General features: G+C 41.7%; 1 protein-coding gene across 1 annotated transcript in view; it reads left to right on the top strand.

Moving 5' to 3' along the window:
• LOC131918873 (MFS-type transporter SLC18B1) overlaps positions 1-20,030 on the top strand; it is a 31,164-nt gene extending 11,134 nt beyond the window's left edge. The window contains exons 5-13 of the mRNA XM_059273037.1: positions 1,990-2,146; positions 10,839-10,975; positions 12,732-12,833; positions 14,801-14,892; positions 16,720-16,815; positions 18,097-18,171; positions 19,092-19,185; positions 19,290-19,342; positions 19,759-20,030. Coding sequence (XP_059129020.1) covers positions 1,990-2,146; positions 10,839-10,975; positions 12,732-12,833; positions 14,801-14,892; positions 16,720-16,815; positions 18,097-18,171; positions 19,092-19,185; positions 19,290-19,342; positions 19,759-19,825 — 873 coding nt within the window. The 3' untranslated portion in view covers positions 19,826-20,030. The remainder of the gene's footprint in view (positions 1-1,989; positions 2,147-10,838; positions 10,976-12,731; positions 12,834-14,800; positions 14,893-16,719; positions 16,816-18,096; positions 18,172-19,091; positions 19,186-19,289; positions 19,343-19,758) is intronic.
• The last annotated feature ends 834 nt before the right edge of the window (positions 20,031-20,864 follow it).

The raw sequence follows: 20,864 nt of genomic DNA, 5'->3' as shown, positions 1-20,864 counted from the left end.
TACGCTGGACAGTGCTGTTCAGGAAATTCCTGTCGTGGTGGCAGTCACCATTTGAGATTGGGCAGGAGAAAGTAGACTTGCCCTCCCAATCTTCCGCATAAAGTTGCAGCTGAAGCCAACACATCCCACACATTAGTTAATCATGATGGCTCTGTGTCCTCTGTGGATCTTAAGACAGTGAGATTGTAAGCCATGGGTGTATTTAAAGATTTAAAATGGTACAATTTTTTAACAGTAAAATTCTTTTCCATAGGACTTCCTTGTTTACTTTTAGTTAATTTTATGCAGAATAAACTTAAAAAGTTATAAAATGGAATATCGAATGTAGTAAATGTTTGACTTATACCATTGCTATTCTGACTTATATACACATCTGCTGTCCAGGCACCCAGTGCCCTAGCTGCTCCAAGAGGGCAGCCAACATCTCAGGCATCTTACCAAGATTACATATCTGTGTATACACATGTTCATACCCATATGGAGTGGCAACATGATTCCTCCTTCTTTTCTTTACGTGTGTGATGGCATATTCTTCACACCATTTAACAAATGGTTGATTATACTGACAAGTTCACACTTGATGTCTTCTGTATTTATTTATAAGAAACATTCTTATTTGTTCTTCACTGGCTGTGTGCAATTTCTCTGTATAGATGTGACCTACTTTATCTAAATTGTTAGTGAGTATGTAAATCATCTGCATCTTTTTGTTTGTTTGTTTGTTTGTTTAGAACAGGGTCTCTCATAGCTCAAGCTGACTAGAACTCTCAAACGTTGACCTTGAACTCCTGGTCTTGCTTCCTGCATCTCCTTCACCTAGGTGCTGGGATTGTAGGTGTCTGTCGCCACACCTAGCTTAACATTGCAAACAGTGCTACCATGTCAATGTATAAACAAGCATGTGTGTGTAAATTGTGATACAATCTTTTTTTTTCAAGTAGTACTCTCATAATTCATTTTTTATTTAACTTTTTTGAGAATTTCATACATGAGTCCAATATTTATATAATTTTCACCCCACTGCTCTCTTAAATTACTGGTGTGTGTGTGTGTGTGTGTGTGTGTGTGTGTGTGTGTGTATGTGCACGCGCATAAATACAGCCTCAACCAACTGAGTCCATTTAGTTGCTTATATGTATATGTGTTCAGGTCTGACCACTAAGTTGGCTTAGCCTAAGAGGGGCCTCACCCCTGGAGAAAACTGATTCTTGCTTTCTCAGGAGCCATTGATTGCCTATAGCTCTTCATCTGGGGATAAAGCTTTGGAAAATTTCCTCATCCATGTGGCATGTCAGACGGCGTAGTCATGTCTTGTCTTGTTTTGGTGACTGTATTGTCGAGATTTTATGGATGCAGCTTCCCTTTCATGTGTAGAGGACACTATCTCGCAGCAGATGTCCTGGGCCTCTGGCTCCTGTGGTCTTTCTGCCCCTAATTCCTTGGTGTTCTCTGGGAATTACAGGGCTTGTGATGCAGATGTGTCAGTCGGCACCTGAGGTCAGTTGCACTTTGCATCATGACCAGTTGTAGATTTCTGTGATGGTCTCCAGCAGCTGCAGAAAGAAGCTTCTTTGGTAAAGGGTGGGAGCTACACTTATCTGTGGATATAAGGATACATATTTTGAATGTGGTAAAGGGTGGGAGCTACACTTACCTGTGGATACAAGGATATATATTTTGACTGTGGTAAAGGGTGGGAGCTACACTTACCTGTGGATACAAGGATACATATTTTGACTGTGGTTACTAATTATACTTGTTTGGAAAATGGCAGTTAGTAGGGTCTCCTCTAGTGTCCATAATCTCTCCAGCTACAGGTAGGCTAGGTTTATAGTACCAGGCATTTTGAGACAAGATGCCTGGAACTCACAGAGATCTACCTGCCTCTGCTTCTCAAGTGCTGAAATTAAAGATATGTGCCATTATGCCTGATACTCATAATTCTTCAACTATAATACATTAAATTTTCTTTTGTTTTTTCACTTTTAGGGAAGCCTTGAGGTTTTTTCTGGACTGGGGCTGATAGTAGGTCCCCCTTTAGGTGGCTTTTTGTATCAGTCCTTTGGCTATGAGGTGCCTTTTATTCTTCTGGGGTGCATAGTTCTGCTGATGATACCACTCAACCTATGTGTTTTGCCCAGTTATGGTAAGTTCAATTTTAGTACTCATTCTAGAATTTTACCTTTACTTTTATGTCTTTGTAAATGATACATTTACCACCTATATTATGTAACACCTCTTTGTAGTCCCCTCAAAAGCTGGTTCTGTTTCCTAAAATGTGGGTAATTAGTTTATGATGATTTTTGCTTACAAAGGACTAGGAATATAGCTCAATTAGTAGAGTGCTTTTGTAGCATTCATGAAGCCCTAGGTTTGACCTCCAACTTCATATAAGCACAACATGATGGTGCATGCCTTTAAAGAATCCTTGGCTACTCAGTGAGTTTGAGGCCAGCCTGGGATGCATGAGGCCCTCTCTTAAATACGTAAAATAAAAAAGCATACCACAAAAATTTCCAGGTTTAGGAGAAACAAATACTTTATTTCTGCTCATGAGCCATTATCATTGGGCTGAACTAAGTTTTCACCAGAAATTCTGTGGGCAACACAGTCTGTCTGCAAAGTTGTAAAAACAAGAGAAGATTCCCATAAGTTCTAGACCGCCTTTATTTTCTTTCTTTCTTTTTTCTTTTTTCTTTCTTTCTTTCCTTCCTTCCTTCCTTCCTTCCTTCCTTCCTTCCTCCCTTCCTTTCTTTTTTTCATTCTTATGATGTCTTTCTACATAACTCTGTGTAGACAGACTTTTCTTTGGGTCTCCAGCTCACACACACACACAAAAAACAACATGGAGACTTATTAGTTATGAAAGCTCAACCAATAGCTTAGGCCTGTTTCTAACTAGCTCTTATAACTTAAACTAACCCATTTCTATTCACTTTTTGTCTAGTGGCTTTATTACCTCACCTCCATATTGCCCATCCTGTTTGCTCTGCGTCTCTGCCCTTCTTTTTCCCAGTGTTCTCTGTGCCTGGAAATCCTGCCTAACTATTGGCTGTTCAGCGTTTTATTAAACCAACCACAGTGACTCATCTTCACACAGTGTAAAGGAATATTCCACAACAGCCCTGGCTGTCCTGGAACTCACTATGTAGACCAGGCTGGCCTTGAGCTCACAGAAATCCTCTGCCTCTACCACCCTCAACTCTAGGACAGTTTTGTGCACACAGAGAATTCCAGGCCATCTGGGGCACAGAGTGAGACAATGTGTCATTCTGTCAAAAAACATTCAATAAAGGGGGGCAAGGCCAGCTCTTCATTCCCAGTGGGCCTTCCACATGTCCATGTAGCAACAACAGTTACAAGGATACAGGTCTCTGGTAGAAGTGATGAGAAACAATCTGGGTCCAAAGCTTCCCTTCCCATATAAATCAACCTTCTCTGTGACAGGGCATGTATATTGTTGCCAGGGTGCCACATGCTGGTAAGAGTCAACCAGGGCAGGGAGCACAGAACACTGTGTCCCCATTAGGTGCGTACTTATGATTCATTTGTAGTTCCCTTTGTTCAGATAAAAATTACCACCAGGGTTATGGTTGTTGTAAGCAATGTTTTTCAGAAGGGTTAATCAACCTTGTATAACAGAGCTGGAGAGGTTGCAGGAGAGCAGGGAAACCAGGGAGAAAAGAGCCAAAGAGAGGCAATACCACAGTGAACCACAGGTGGTGCTGATCTTTTCTGTACGTGTAAGGAACCGGTTTTTTCTTGGTTTAGCATCCTAGGCTGTGTCCTGATATGATGGATATTGGACAGAGAATTAAGAAGCAGTCAGCCACAGTCCTGGAGAGATGGCTCAGTGGTTAAGAGCACTGGCTGCTCCTGCAGAGGACCTGGGTTCGGTTCCCAGGACTCCCATCGTGACTCACAACCGTCTGTAACTCCAGTTTCAGGGGATCCAATGCCCTCTTCTGACCTCCTCAGGCACCAGTCATGCATGTGGTTTGCATGCATACATGCAGGCGAAACAGTCACACGTATAAGATAAATAAGTTTAATTAAAAAAAGACAAGAAACAGGTCAGATTCTCGTGCAGCAGGAGAAAAAAATTGTTAATTCTTTATTACTCTAGGAAATGGGGAAAGACAGCCAAGACAGGGTATTTAAAACTGGAATTGAAAAAAACCGCTAAGGTCAATAACATTAGGCCTATAATTCAGATTGAGTATTCCTATTTAAGAATACTCTTTAAAGCTGGGTGGTGGTGGTGGTGATGATGATGATGATGATGCAGCACACCTTTAATCTCAGCACTCGGGAGGCAGAGCCAGGCGGATCTCTGTGAGTTCGAGGCCAGCCTGGACTACCAAGTGAGTTCCAGGAAAGGCGCAAAGCTACACAGAGAAACCCTGTCTCAAAAAACCAAAAAAAAAAAAAAAAAAAAAAAGAATACTCTTTAAGTTATTGAAAGTTTTAATGCAGGCAACATCTAGGAAAGTAACCAAATTTCCTTTTGACATACTGGAGGAACTATGTGTTCTGTACACTCTGCGGATTTCTTCCACATCCATGGCCAGTGTCTGGTGTTGGGTGTCAGGAGCCCCTGTTGCTCATTCTTCTATCCACTCTCCCGTTTCTGCCTGCTGTTATCCGCTAACAGTCATGTGCACATCACTTCTCTTGTTAAAACCCTATGTCCGAGAACCTGAAGAGGTCTGCTTTCCATCGTGGTGACAGAGAGATCAATGTGTCATGCAGTAAGTCCCACCTTCTCTGTGTCCCACATGCTGCAAGATTGACACCTGTACCTGGAACCAGAGAGAACACCAAGCCCCCCTTATACTACTTTTTTTTTTTTTTTTTTTGGTTTTTCGAGACAGGGTTTCTCTGTGTAGCTTTGCGCCTTTCCTGGAACTCACTTGGTAGTCCAGGCTGGCCTCGAACTCACAGAGATCCGCCTGGCTCTGCCTCCCGAGTGCTGGGATTAAAGGCGTGCGCCACCACCGCCCGGCTTATACTACTTTTTTATGTATGCACACATGCCTATGATAAAGTTTAATTTAAAATTAGATACAGTTAAGAGGTTAGTAATAGGGGGCTGGAGTGATGGCTCAGTAGTTAAGAGTCCTGGCTGCTCTTGCAGAGGACCAGGGTTCAAGTCTCAACACCCACATGGTGGGTCACAACCATCTGTAGCTCCAGTCCCAGGATAGAGCATCATCTTCTGGCTTCCGCAGCACCAGGAACACATGGCAGCCACACTGCACAGACATACTCACAGGCAAAACACCTCATACACATAAAATAAATAATTTGTAAAAAGAGATTAGCAATAATAATAAAAGTATAAAACAACTAGAACTACTATAATTGAAGTTATTTAAAGCTTAGAAATTCTTTGTTTCTAGAACTTTCTATTTAATTATATAATTATTACTATTATTTTGGTATTTTTGAGACAGGGTTTCTCTATGTAGCCCTGGCCATCCTGGACCAGTCTGGCCTCAAACTTAGTGATTCACCTGTCTCTGCTGGCATTAAAGGCATGTGCCACCACCACCCAGCTCTGTTTATTATTGTATTTATTATTGTTGACAGTACAGAAATGAAATCTCAGAAAGCAAAGCTATTGTACTTGAAAATTGCTAAGCGAATAGATTATAAATATTCTCATGTCAAAAAATGACAAGTATGTGAGGTAAGGTGTAATGTATTTGTTAAATACTCGGATTCACTCTTTCTACTATGTACACATGCACACATATGTACAATATCAGTGTCATTCACTACTGGTAAACACAATTTTTACCTGGAAATTAAAAGTTTTGTTTTCTGAGACAGGATCTTCCTATATAGCCCCCGGGAACTCACATTGTAGGCCAGGCTGGCCCTCCTGTCTCTGCCTACAATATGATGGGATTGCAGGCAGACTCAAAATGCCATCTTTATATCCATGAAACAAGCAAGACACCTGGAAGCCACTGGAGCACTTGCTGGGTTTAAGTAGAGCGGTCACGTGGTGTGGACTCCGCACTCTTCCATCCCCTCCTGCTGACTCAGCCTGCACTGTCTCTGTCATCTTTTCTGAGTAGTTTCCCCAGACCTCTCCTTCGCAGGACAGGTATCAGGTGGCACCATGTGTGCTGCTCTTTTCAGGTGAAAGACCCTAGCCCTTCAGGCTTACACCCCCAAGCCCTCAGGAAAAGAGAAACTTCAAGCACCAGGAAATGAGAAACTAAAAATCTAGTTCCAAGAGCAACCTGGCTCAGCCATTAATCTCCCCTGCAACCACATAACAATATAAAGGGATTTCTATTAAGAGGTGTGCTCAACTGTGACTGGGAAAACTGCAGATGTTCCAGGGAGGACCACCGTGACCTGTATGTAAACTCCACTCCCACCCTGATACCCCCCCCTTGAGGTTTCAAGACACTGACATAATTGTATCCCCCTCTGTGATCACTCTGTAACCAGACAATGATTTTATGAAATTAGCTTCTAGACATAAATCAATCAAAATGACATTGTATGGGAATTGTAATCTTGTGGGTTTTGTGGGTTTTTCCTTTAAAAGCCCTCATGGGGCCGCAGCAAGATGTGACTCTTGCTCTTGGGAGCGGAGGAACCCTTCTATATAGAAGCTTAATAAATCCTTGTGCTGTTGCATCAACTGGACTGGAGTCTGGGTTCTTGGGGCGCCCACTTGAGACCCTAAACTTTGGGGTCCAGCACAGGGACCCCCACACACTTCTGTCTCTGATACCTTTCAGGGCAGGTGTTGGTAACCAGCCAGTTTTATCTCTCCAACGAGAATAGCCACACCAGGATTTGGAGGAAACACGGGGATACCCAAGTACCATGGGAACAGTCTGAGATTTTTCTATGTTCTACACAGAGTTTTCACTTAAACCAATGAAGTGCCCCTTTTCATAAGTGTTTTTATACATTCTTTTATTTTAAACTTAACTATTTTTTAAGTTTACTTATTTTATGTGTATCAGAGTTTTGCCTCTGTGTGTGTGTGTGTGTGTGTGTGTGTGTGTGTGTGTGTGTGTGTGTCTGCGAACCATGTGCGTTGTTGGGAGCATAACACAAAGGTCCTTGAGCCAAGGAATCTCCAGAGAAACCAGGAATGTTAAGCAGGATTATCTTTCCAAGGGGAAAGTTGAAAAACCTGTTCTTCCATCCAGAAAGCTGAGAAGAGAATTGGGAATGATTAACAGCCTGGTGATCTGCATTATCTGTTGGGGCAGGCCATGTCAAGCTCTTACAACCAGGAGGAGGTGGCTAGTACTCTAAATGACCCTCACAAACAGAGGCTCCCCCAGGCTCCCACAACCAGGACCAAAGGTGGCTAATAGCCCAAACGATTTCTGCGCTATTTATAGAACCAAGACCAGGCTAGACCCTTAGAACCTTAAGCTAGTACACGCAGTGTACCTCTAGAACCTATCTTCTTGGAAGAAATGACATGTACCCTGCCTTGAGTTTCAATGTAATTACACTTCCTGTGCATGGGGGGGATTGCATTCCACCAGGAAACTTTTTTTCCAAATGACACTGGGCTTAAATACATGGTGAATAAACTGCCTGTTCTTAGACTCCTTGAAGTATGATCCAGGCTGACGAAGCCAGGCCAGTCTGCACTGGGTTTTGCTCTTCTCTCTTCATGTGGTGAGCTTCCCTGTATGACACCTGCATTGAGCCCCAAGTACATGTCTCCTACCAGTGCCCACAGAGGTCAGAAAGAGGGCATCATATCCCCCAAAACTGGAGTTAGAGATGGATGTGAATAGCCATGTGGCTGCTGGGAACTGAACACATGTCTTCTGCAAGAGCAGCCATTGTTCTTAACCACTGAGCCATATATGGTTAACAGATAATGCCTTTTTTTTTTTTTTTTTTTGAGACAGAGTTTCTCTGTGTAGTCTTGGCTGCCCTAGAACTTGCTTTGTAGACCAGGCTGGCCTCAAACTCACAGAGATCCTCCTGCCTCTGCCTCCCAATTGCTGGGATTAAAAGGCGTGCACCACCACTACCCGGCAGATAATGCTTTTTGTATGCACAAGAAATATAATAGACTAAAACTAAAATCTTTTATAGTTAAAATTTATTTTAATTTTTATTAGTTGTTGTTGTTGCTTTTTTAACTTTTTTGGTTTTCAAGACAAGTGTGTGTGTGTGTGTGTGTGTGTGTGTGTGTGTGTGTGTGTGTATGTGTGTGTGTTTTTATCCCTGGCTATCCTGGAACTCTCTCTGTAGACCAAGCTTGCCTCGAACTCAGAGATCTGACTGCCTCTACTTTTGTAGTGCTGGGATTAGTGATTAGTGGCATGCACCACACCGCACTGTTATTATCGTCATCATTTTGAATTATGTGTGGGTGTTAGGATGTGCATGTAAGTGCAGATGCCCACAGAGACCAGAGGCACGGGAACTCCTGGAGCCAGAGCTACAGGTGATTGTGAGACACCAAATGTGACTACTGGAAACTGAACTCCGGTTCTCTTGAAGAGAAGTCCTCTTACTTGTTGAGTCATTTCTCCAGCCCATCTTTTGCAATTTTCAATTCAAATTTAGTACAATTCAAAATCCACACCTGGCTTGACTTCCTGCTGGCAATATCTCGTTGTGCCACAAGGTGGCACTTGATCTCGCTCTAAGTTGAAATACATAGTGAAGTTCAGGAGTTGAATTTAGGGTGGTGCTTTGGAGTAACCGGCTCATAGTCTTGACTTAATCTCTGTATTCTGAAAAATTCTTGAGAATATTACCAAAAATAGCATAAATTCGTACAGTCTTTGTGTTATGATATTGCCCGAGGGCGACCCCGGCTGGCTGGGCCAGGGTATCCCACGCGTGCAGGGAAACACGCTGGGCAGATGCAGCGGAAGTCACTCATAAGCCCAGACACTGCATCCACGTGGAAATAAGTTTATTATAACAGAGAGATAAAGAGAAAAATAGAAAAAAAGAGAGAAAAAAAGAAGGGGGGGTCGGTAAGGAGTCAAGGGTGCACACTTGTGGGAATGCGGAGGAGGGAAGAAAGTGAGGAAGGGGCAGTTCTTTTTTTAAAGGGGACTTTACATCAGGAAGCTGGGCGGGTCTCTAAGGGGCGGGTCACAATACTAACACTTTAAAGTTTTGGACTTTGCATATGCATGGTCGTTGTGAATGATGATGAATGCCTGCTGTGGGTAAAATGAAGGTCTGTGAGGGCTGATCCCGACCCTCATTGAAGTTCTGTGTTCACATCCAGTGTTGTCTCTGTACAGGATCACAGTAACCAATTCTAACTAAGCTCCTGAACTGCAGATGACAGGACTCTGCGCCAAGTGCCTGAACTGTAGCATGAATCTTAGAGAGTCTTATTAATAAAATCGAACCTGAGGCCAGTTATTGGGGTCAATGCTGGTAGATCAGAGAGACAGAACAAGCCACAGCTAACCTCACCTGGCCAACTTCTCAGCTGGTCTTGTTTCCTCAGACTGGAAGCGTCTGTGTCCTCATCCTAATGGCTCTCAGCTGAAATCCTGAACGCTTAACCAGCCAAATGCTTAACCAGTCAAATGCCTAACCAGCCAAATGCTTCCAGTTTCTGGTCCTCACGCCTTATAAACCTTTCTGCTTTCTACCACCACTCCCTGGGATTAAAGGCGTGAGTCACCATGCCTGGCTGTTTCCAGTGCAGCCTTGAACTCACAGAGATCTAGAGGGATTTCTGTCTCTGGAATGCTAGGATTAAAGGCGTGTGCTAACATTTTCTAGCCTAAGTATCTTGTGGCTTTTCTGTTCTCTGACCCCAGATAAGTTTATTAAGGTACATAATATTTTGGGGAACACAATACCACCACACTGAACTGTTCTCTTTGTGGAATCCCCAGTGATTTCTCGGACTCCTAAGCATATTTTAAGAGCCACACAGTCACTACATACTTTTCTACAATGATCTTTTTCTTAAATAATATGCCTGGGGAGCTGAAGAGATGGCCGCATGGTTTAGAACACTTCCTGGTCTTCCTAGGACCTGAGATCAATGTTGAAAACTTCCTAAAGAGAGAATAAAGCAGTCACTATGACCAGAGGCTTGCAGGTAGACATGCCTGCTATTCGGATAGGCATGAACGGGGGTTACTGACTGTTAGGAGAATGAGAGTACTGATCTTAAATGATAAAAGTGGTTCACACAAGATTCAGTAACACATCCTTTCAGTCCCTCAGTGTAGCGTTTATTTTGACCTCCGAAAAATAACTGGGTCTTGTTTTACAAGACAAAGGTGAGTCCCTCCTTAAGAACACACACAGAGCCTTGGTGAAGCTGGGATGGCTCTTTTTCTGCAGCTCTCCATTCCACTGTCCCATCCAGATGGCCTTACTTCCAGATTGTAACTGAAAAACTTCCCTGCATACCCCGATTCCAGTTGCTTCTATTGTATTTGAAAACTTAAGGATTTGTATTTGAAAGCTTAAGGATTGTTTTTCAATTGGGGAGTTTGCTGGGTTTTTTTGTTTTTTGTTTTTTTTTTTGAGAAGAGTCTTATGTAGCCCAGGACGACTTCACACTCACTGTGGAGCTGAGGATGACCTTGAATTCCTGGCCCTCCTACCCTGCAAGTGCTGAGATGCCAGGATAAAAGTCAGTCCTTTAAATGAAATCAATTGTGGCTTCTAAAGTTGAAGAGGGTTAGGGTAGATGATAATATTTAGTTCCAGACAGTTCAGAGGTGCAGCTATTTCTACTACCAGATAGTCTTAACAGCTTTGCCTCTCCGAGTAAGTTAAATGATAAAGCTAAGAGATAAGGATTGCGATGATGTGTTTCTGTTTTTATGTTTAACCCCAAGAGTCGGAGCCAGGTGAACACTCCTTCTGGAGACTTGTCTCATTACCCAAGGTCGGTCTCATAGCCTTCATCATCATCTCCCTCAGCTCTTGCTTCGGCTTCCTTGAGCCAATCCTCTCTCTCTTCATCTTGGAGAAGGTAAGCAGCCTGCTGGAGCACGGCTTTGTACTGGCGGCCATGATTATGGTGCCCTTGGGCTCTTGCTTTAGGGAAAGACCTTCATCTGTGAGAAGAAGGTAGCCAGGCAGCTGTGTTCTCTGGGAAACTATATTTTCCCTCAGTGATATTCCCTTGTGCTAGGGTGTGACTCTGGGATCTGGGGGTCTGATCCACTAGGAAGAAAGAAAGAATCTTCCTCTAGTGTCTCCTCCCACCCAAGACCTTGTTCTTGTCATTCCATGTCTACGAGGTCATCTCCCATGTTGCTTTAACTACAACACATTTTCTCTTCCTGTGTGAGTTATAAAGAGGCATTAGGAGTACTCATTATGTCTGTTGATGCGAGATATCCTTCTTTGCCAAATGCCCTCTGGGTCCACTTACCTTTTAATTATTTGTTATAATAAAATGACTATGTTCTATACTACAGAATAGGAGAAAGAAACCAAGAGTCTCCATTGCTGAAACATAAATGTTGAATTCATATTACTTTACATTTCCCTGTGACACACCACCCTCCTGCATGCCTCACCCCCACTGAAACCAAACCTGGGGCTAAGATCCAAGAGCATCACTTAACAAGCTCTGTGTATGAATCTTTGTATACATAAAATTTGTAAAACACTGTGTATGAAAATGCAATTTGTAGAAATAAAATTATATGTTTAATATCAAATGCTATAAAATCAAACCTCTAGAACGTCCAATAAGTGCTTGGAATTTTTTTTCCCCTTTTAGAAAAAAGTATTTACCCATACCCAGTACAAAGTAAGACAAAGTTAAGAGGAATTCTATGAAAGCTAATCTTGATGGTTAACTTGATTGGATGGGAAAGTGACTAGGAAATTAGTAAAGTGTATCTCTGGGTAAGACTTGAGGTTATTTCCAGACAGAATTGACTAAACATGGAATGCCCTGACTGTGGGCAGTACCATCCCAGAGGCTGGGACTGGATTAAAATAGGGAAGAATGGAGAAAGCCAGTTAACACAGGCATCTTCTCTCTGCTTCCTGGCTGCTATCCTGTAAGCTCTCTGCTCTCCCACACCCTCCCTACTGTTATTCTTAGCCACTTCTGGAGTCACATGACTACCCATGGGCTGTCAGTAGTCAGGTTTACATCCTACATAATCCGCGTACAGCATGGTCACGTAATCTGCATGCATCGTGATCATATAATCTATGCACATGCATGGCGTAGCTACGTAAGCTCATTTATGCAAGCACTAGGTGACATATAAAAGCAGGCTTGACCCGCTCCCACTCTCTCTCCCTCTCACCAGACATGGCACGAACCTCTCTCTCTCTCTCTCTCTCTCTCTCTCTCTCTCTCTCTCTCTCTCTCTCTCTCTCTCTCACACACACACACACACACACACACACACACTTTTCTTTTCGGTGGGCCTACCCACTTCCACCCTTTCTCTTCCCTAATAAAAACTCTTATAGTGGGTTCCATTGTACCTCGTATTTTCTCATGCCCAGAAAATAATGTTAACAAATAAATAACACCTACCATGATGCTCTGAAACCATGAGCCAAAATAAATAATCCACCCCTTTATATTGTTCTCTCGGGTGTCTTAGTCACAGCTATGGACAGCTAAACAATACAAATACTTGGGTGTAACTGATAGACTTTTGTGAATAGAGCTGAGGAAGAGAAGGAGGGAAAGGGGTGTGTTTATTTCAAAGAGAGACTTCACATGCTGCTCTAACATGGAATCTCTTTTTCAGTTCAATTTGCCAGCTGGATACGTGGGACTGGTCTTCCTGGGTCTAGCTCTGTCCTACACCATTTCATCACCACTGTTCGGTCTCCTCAGTGATAGGATGCCTGTATGTATGCTGACTTATATTTGAGTTGCTTTTGCATGTTTAGATCTGTTGCCACTTCTCCAGAATTCTAAAGGTCCCTTGCTTAAAGGGGACAATTTCAATTGGCCTGGTAGAGAGAGTCTGGTGGCTCTCAGCCTCAGTTGTTCCTCTCAGCAGACTCCAGTTTAGTATTTCATATGAAGAGTCTGGTACTAAATCTACTGGAAACTATTGTACCATTTTTTTTTTAAGACTGAGCCTCACTATATAGACCAGGCTGATCTGAAACTTAGTCCCCTTGCTTCCCAGAATCTTCCCAGAGTCAGGATCACGGTCTGTTGTTGATATGACAAGCCTGGTTTGTATTACACCAACTAAAACTTCCTTAATGACCCAGACAATGCAAAATAAAACAGAAACCCTGATCCTAGTAACCAGGGCAGCGTCTAAGGCTCTTACAAGTTATTGGACTTGATCAGATTGCAAAACTAATAGAGGGAAATTGACTTAGAACGAGGGTATGAAAAAAATGGCCCTGCAAGTGTTCATCAACCATTCCGTACCCATCTTGAAACGAATCTCCTCTGTTCTCTTTCAGTTTGGCCTAACCCATTCAGTCTGCATGACTGATATGCAGAAATATCACCATTAACTAGACCTCACATTTCCCTGGCTGCTTCTGCAGCTTTAGTGCTTAGATTTTTCATTTTTCTCTCATTAGCTTTGCATATATATTTATAAGATATATGTTATAGAGGAGTTACTTAGTAACCCAAGTAACAAAATGCTAATGTTTTTCCTTTTTTAAAGATTTACCTTCATTTTTGTTTATGTGTATGCTTATGTGTCTGTGTACGTGTATGCCACATGTATATGGGTGACCTCAGAGACCAGAAGAGGGCATTGGATCTCCTGGACCTGGACTTCTACCGTTTGTGAGCCACCTGACACAGGTGCTGGGAACCAAACTTGGGTCCTTAGAAGAGGACTAGTATGGCCTTAGTATTAGTTAATATTTAAAACAGTGGTTTTGACTTAGGAAAATATTGAGAGAACTCTTAACCTCTGAGCCATCTCTCCAGACCCCAAATAGCTAACATCTTAAACAATGTTTGGAGCTAAGTGTTAAGACATAATTTTAAGCCGGGTATGGTGGCAAATGTTAGTTACCCTAGCACCTGGAAGGCTATAGGACTACGAGATCATTAGTTCAGTACCAGCCAGGGCTATATAGCAAGCAAGACCTTGCTCCTTGCTTTAAAAAGAAAGACATAGGCTGAGTTAAGCAGTTTAGAAGGGATAATTTTTATTAGATACCATCTTAGACTGGTTAGACTGCCATAACAAAATATCAAAGACTTGGAGCACACATAAATAAGGGATACTTAGTTCTCACAGTGTTGCAAGATCCAGGCTCTTGCTTGGTGTTGAGGGCCACTTCTGACTCACAGCAACCCGACGTGGAAGAGTGGGAAACGCTCTCAGAGACTTCTCCTGGGAGGGTGTGGGTCCCAGTCATGAGGGTTCCTCCTTCACTACCATATCACTTCTCCAAAGCTGACCTCCACGCACCATTGGATTAGACACTAGAATAGCATACAAACCTGGGGGTTGGCAGGGAGGGATTCCATTCAGTCACTCTGCAGTAGATACTTTTAAATAATGTGTTTTTCCTGGGTATTAAAACACATTAGCAAGTTGCTTGTGGTTACTCCTTTTTAAATTCTTACATGTTTGGAATAGTTCATGTTGTGCCAACATTCTGTAACATACCCCCTTCCTGGGGAACTTTTTTGCTCATCCCACCATCTTGCAAAATATCCTCCTTGCCTTTACATTTTTCATCTGCCTGTTCCCTCTTAAATATAAAGTTTCATTTGCTTCAGTGTGTTTAGGTTTTTGGATATCATTACTCTAATGATTTTTTTTATATTGTTTGATTACAGAGGGTCCTTTGGTTTAAGCTTTGAACTCTTTCTCTTTACCAGAATCTTAGGAAATGGTTTCTGATTTTTGGAAACTTAATCACAGCTGGGTGCTACATGCTCTTAGGACCTGTCCCCATTTTGCACATTAAAAGGTAACTTGTCTTGTTCCGTGTTTTTGGAGAAATAGTAATTATTTAATTCTTTTAAGTGACTTAGTACTGCAAGCATTGCTATTTAAACATTGACTTTGACTTAGGATTGTACTGAACTGTTTGTGTGACTGACAATGCTTTATTCACTAGAAGCTCACAGCAGTTTACAAATCTTAACACATTCAATCTTTATCAAATGAGAAAAACATTGATTCTCATCTATAAGGTATTTGTTTTGTTTTGTTCTGTTAGCTGAGGCTAGCTTTGAACTCACAATCCTCCTGACTCTACCTCTCAAGTGCTAGGATTATAGGTTTGCACCACAGTACCATGTCTTCTCCTGTGTTTCAACTGCACAGGTGCTTAGAATGATTTTCAAAATAACATTTATTGGTAACAACCTTTGCTTGATACTTAGAGAATACAATTGTGTTTTTCTGAGTCTTTCTTCTCATTTATTGAGAGGGTGACCAAGTCTTTTATTGTTTCTGGGTCATCCTTAGCATGTAGTAGTTGCTCATTAGAGTTTATTTGCTATAATTTATTTATTGAAACAAAGTGAGCTTCTTGGATTTTTTCCCCATACTTCTGGGGAAAAACAGGGCATCATGGGAAGAGGGTGATTTCGGAGTCTTTTGGATCTGGGTTTCGATTTTGGTTCTGTCACTGGTAGTGGAACTTGAATGAATCACTTAACTTCCAAGATCCTAAACTTTCTTGTCTATAAAAAGAAACCGGGGCTGGAGAGGTGGCTCAGTGGTTAAGAGTACTGACTGCTCTTCCAGAGGTCCTGAGTTCAATCCCAGCAACCACATGGTGGCTCACAACCATCTGTAATGAGATCTGGCACCCTCTTCTGGCCTGCAGATATACATGCAGACAGAATACTGTATACACAATAATAAAAAAAGAAAGCACGGCCAGCAAAATGATCAGCCCACTAAGATACTTGCTGCCAAGCCTGGAAACCTGAGTAGGAACTCCAGGAATTAACTCCAGGAGCTACATGGTAGAAGGAGAGAACTGATTTATGTGTGTTGTCCATTCATCTACACACACACACACACACACACACACACACACACACACACACACACTGTGGCATATCTCCCCTCCAAAATAAAATAATGTAATTTTAAAAGGTACTAAAGCTAATACATACATGGCAAGCCAGGCATGGTGGTGCATGCCTTTAATCCCAGCACTCGGGAGGCAGAAGCATGCGGATCTCTGTGAGTTCAAGGCCAGCCTGGTACAAAAACAACAACAAAAATTAATTACATGCATAATGTCTGACAGGTATTTAATTGGAGTCCAACATAAAATATCTGTCGGTTTCTAGTCTCTTCTTTTGCCCCCTCCCCTCTTTGTCATTGTTTAATTGAATTTCAAGATGAAATGATTACATGAACAACAGCATTGATGTTGAGAGGTTTTTGTTATGGTGGGAGGGCCGGCTGGTTACAGATATGTAATATGTATGATTTTGTTATGGCGGGAGGGCTGGCTGGTTACTGCTGTATAATATGTATGATTTTGTTATGGTGGGAGACCTGGCTGGTTGCAGATGTGTAATATGTATGACTAAACACATGTGTGTGAAATGTGGAAGCAAAAATGATTGTAGATGACCCAGGAGATGCTTTTGCTGCAGAGGTGGAAGGTGCTAACACGAGATCTCACTGAATGGAATGGGACAAGATGGAAATAGGAGCGAAACAAGTCAACTATCTGTGAAGATAACTTCTCTGCCATCCTGCCAACCTGGTTTTAAGTTTGTGTCTCTTAAAATACTAATGCTTTCATTTCCTCCCAATTCCTCTGCAGTCAGCTCTGGCTCATGGTGCTGGTGTTAGTGGTAAATGGCATCTCTGCTGGAATGAGTATCATCCCAACTTTCCCAGAGACCCTTAATTGTGCATAGTAAGTTTTTCAGTTGTTTGACAAGCTCCGCAGTGATGGGCATGGTATTGGGGGTGGGGTGGGGTGGAGTGGGGTGGGAAGGGGTGCGGAGTGGGAGATAGGCAATCAGTCTCACCTCACTTGTTCAGACTCATAGGAGGTTGGATATTTGCCCAATAGTAAATCTTCATGATCTCAGACCATATAAATATTGTGACATGATTCATATAAGTAATAGTGGAACCATACTGAAAATAACATAGTGACATTAATATACTAAAAGGTAGAATAGGTTACAGGGAGATGCTTGGCTTCTTGTATGTCTCAGGTGGTGTGTGTGTGTGTGTGTGTGTGTGTGTGTGTGTGTGTGTGTGTGTGTGTTGAATAGTTTTAAAAGTCCAGAACCAAATGGAGAAGTTTCAGAGGTGCCCCTGTGCATGGAGGAGATTCATACAAGAGCATAACATGACCAGCCATCTGTCGCTTGACCATTATCCCTTTGCGTATGGCACGTTCATGAACACTAAGGTCTTGACTGTGCTGGGGTTTCTCATTGACACTCAGAGGACAAAGAGCTGGATCTGTTTTCTTAGAGCAACCTTTGTTCTATTCATCCTATTTTAAGAATTTCTTAGTTAATTATGTACTTAATTAGCATTTAATGCAAATGAGTTAGGATTCTTGCTATTATACAGATAGATGTAGTAAAATTAGGTAAAATTAGTAAATTTTTATGAAAATGCCTTCAAATTTGATTTACATATTTTATTTATTTGTTTTTAATTTTTGAGATTATAATTACATTTTACCCTTCCTTTACTCTCTCCAAACCCTCCCATATACCCCTCTACACTCTCCAAATTCATGCTCTCTTTCTTCATTGTTGTTGCATGCATATATGCATTTGTATAAATATATATAATCCTAAATATACCCAGTTCAGTCAGTATAATGTTTCATGTCTGTATGTTTTCAGGGCTGACCATTTGGCACTGGACAAACAATTGGTGTACTCTTCCCTGGGGAAGAGCACCTCTCCCAGCCTTCTTCAATTGCCTATAATCTTTGTGTAGGGTTGATATTTGTTTTGTGCTGGTGTTCGAGCCCAAGACCTTGGGCATGATAGGCTCACACGCTACTATTCAGCTACATCTCCAGCTTCCAGATGAGTTCTTATTTGAGAATGGAATGCTCTTATATTTAGTTTCTTCAGATTATGTGGGTTATCTTAATGTATCTGTCACACACTTTTTCCATACAAGTTCTCCTTTTCATGATGGATCTGTCCATGTTTCTCTGCAGTGAAAATGGGTTTGAAGAGGGAATAAGTACGCTGGGACTCGTATCTGGTCTTACTGGTGCCATGTGGTCAGTTGGGTAAGTGAATTCATTTGCACCTGAGAGATGGAAAGTGCTCTCCTCCATGTGACAGATGGAAAATTGAAACACCATAAAGGTCCATGAGATTATCTAAGGCAAAAGCTCATTTAGGGCAGAGCAAGATTTCTAATTCACAACCTGTGACTCCAAAATCTAGAATGTCAGTATATGCCATACCAAGCTAAGGTACCTTCATGGACCTTGCTGTGAGCAATACTTAAAAATTCCTTTAGATGAAGCATATCTCAGACTTTTAAAATGCATTCCTTTATTGATTCACTTGCTCGGTTGTTTGATTGTTTATTTACTTCCTAACAGATCAGACAATGCACTGTATAGTAGCAATCTAATACATACAAAGTCAATAACTATGCACTGAACTGATTCAGTTAAGAAGAATAGAAAGAATAGTGGGCCAGTGAGATGGCTGAGCAGGTAAAACACTTGCGACACAAGCCTGGAGACCTGAGTTCAATCCTGGGAACCTAAATAAAGATAGAAAGAAAAAGGGAACCTGTTCCACAGGCTTGTCCTCTGACTTTCTTATGGTACTGTTGCATGCACCCCTACCTACAAAATAGATTATTTTAAACATGTGCTACTGTTTTTATTGTTATGTAGGTCACCAACTTCACAGCTGTAATCCTACATTTACAACTGTCTAATAATCATAATTCTTTCTTTCTCTTCTTCTCCCTCCCATCTCAGCACTGGATCTGGGGATTAAACTCGATCTTCCACACTGTGGGCAAGTGCTTTACCAATGAGCCACACCCAGGCCTAGAACTCTTACTTATGCCTGAGAATCTCCCTTTATTGCTTTAGTTTAAGGAAGACCAGTGACTGGGGTGTCATGCATCTTTATAAAGTAGTTTTTGCACTCTTAGATACTTACCCATTCGTCTTTCCATGGTCAGTGCTTTCATGGGACCAGTGCTGGGCGGATTTCTGTATGAGAAAATTGGTTTCGAGTGGGCAGCAGCTATACAAGGCCTATGGGCTCTGATAAGTGTGAGTAATCCTGGATTTGTGTGGGATTTCTTCCATTTCCTTACACTTTGGAGACACTTGTCTTGGAGGATTTGCTTTAACAGTACATTTCGTTTGTGTTAAAGGGACTTGCGATGGGCTTATTTTATCTCTGGGAGCACTCAAAGGCAAGAAGAAGGTATGATCAGCTTTCCGGACTCTTTTCCTCTTAAAAAAAAAAGGCTAGCTCATGAGCATAGAAAAGAAATATTATTTTCCATCCCTTCTTGCTATTAGATTTCTGGGGAACATAAGCCTTGTTTATTGACAGGCACGTAGGTCCAAGGAGGTGCTTGGGTGGAGAGGTAGGTACTGAGTGTTTAGCTTTCTTTTTTCTAGGGTGTGGTAGGGTTTGAGATAGTTTCTTTGTGTAGCCCTGGCTGTCCCAGAACTAGCTCTGTACACCAGGTTGGCCTTGAACTCAGAGATCTGCCTGCCCCTGCCCACTGAGTGCTGGGATTAAAGGTGTGTGCCACCACACCTAGCTGTGTTTAGTTTTTTAAGATGATCAATACTGTCTTTCTTTCTTTTTTTTTTTTTTTAACCTCACTGTAGATCTAAAGCTCAGAACATCATTGACACAGAGGAGGAAGAAGCTGGGCTCTTGCCCAATGAAACCTAGGTTCCCAAGCTCTGGATTGATGCAGACTGGGAGACAGGTACCTTGAGCCATGACAAGCAGCTGCTGGAGGAGCTTTCTGGGTGCCAGGCAGAAGTCCTTGCTTCCTGGACTTGAACCCCGGAAGTGTCAAGCTGCTTTTACAGGACCCTGCACCGGGCTGCGCTTACTGTAGTTTGGAACATCTATGAGAAAGGGAAAACCAGCAGAAGCTAAATGACCCGCCTTGCCCCTCAGGGTGCTGTTATTGACTCTCTTTGGCTTTCTTATTCTTGCATTCGTTTTTCATTCTAAGTTCTTCAATTCTACAGATGCGCTTCTTAAAATTAATATGTGAAGAAATGAAACTACTTAATATACCTTGAACATATACAACAGAATGTATAATTTTATGAAATCAGTTTTGAAAGACGTGCTTTCTCTGCACTGAGATTTTTATATCCATTAAAAAGGCAAAATTCCTGCCTGCCACATAAAAACTCTAGAGCATTCTTTGGCTCTCAGGTTTTCTAAAAACATTTCTGTGGAAGGCACACACACAAAAAATAATGATACATGCAGTTTCTATTTTGTGACATTTTTAGTTATAATTTGTATTTATAAATATTATATGCCATACCATTATTCATTTCCAATCTCAGTATCTCTTGTTTTAGTCCCACAATTTATGTTTGTTTATTGGGTTTACTACTTTCCATACTCTTGGAAGATATGTTCCATCACTAGGTGGGGCAGGCCCCCTACCTTCCCAAAGCCAACTATGAGTGTGTGCTGCACGTTGGAGGGATACTCCCTCTAGCTTCATGTAAAATCCTTGCTGTTACTTGAAGTGAGAATGTCAACTTTATACCTCCTGATTCATTTTCTTATTTGTAGTAGTTACATTTCTTTTTTAATAGAATAAAAGATTTTTGTCTATCTATCCATTGTATTCATTCAAAACACTCTTTTTTTATATATTTTTTTAAATTTATTTTACATCTTAACTACAGTTTCCTCTCCCTTTTCTTCCCCCATTACCTCCTCCCTACTTCTTTTTTAC

This window comes from Peromyscus eremicus, chromosome 8b (genome assembly GCF_949786415.1).
Source record: "Peromyscus eremicus chromosome 8b, PerEre_H2_v1, whole genome shotgun sequence".
NCBI lineage: Eukaryota > Metazoa > Chordata > Mammalia > Rodentia > Cricetidae > Peromyscus > Peromyscus eremicus.
This window is presented reverse-complemented; position numbering and strand designations above follow the sequence as displayed.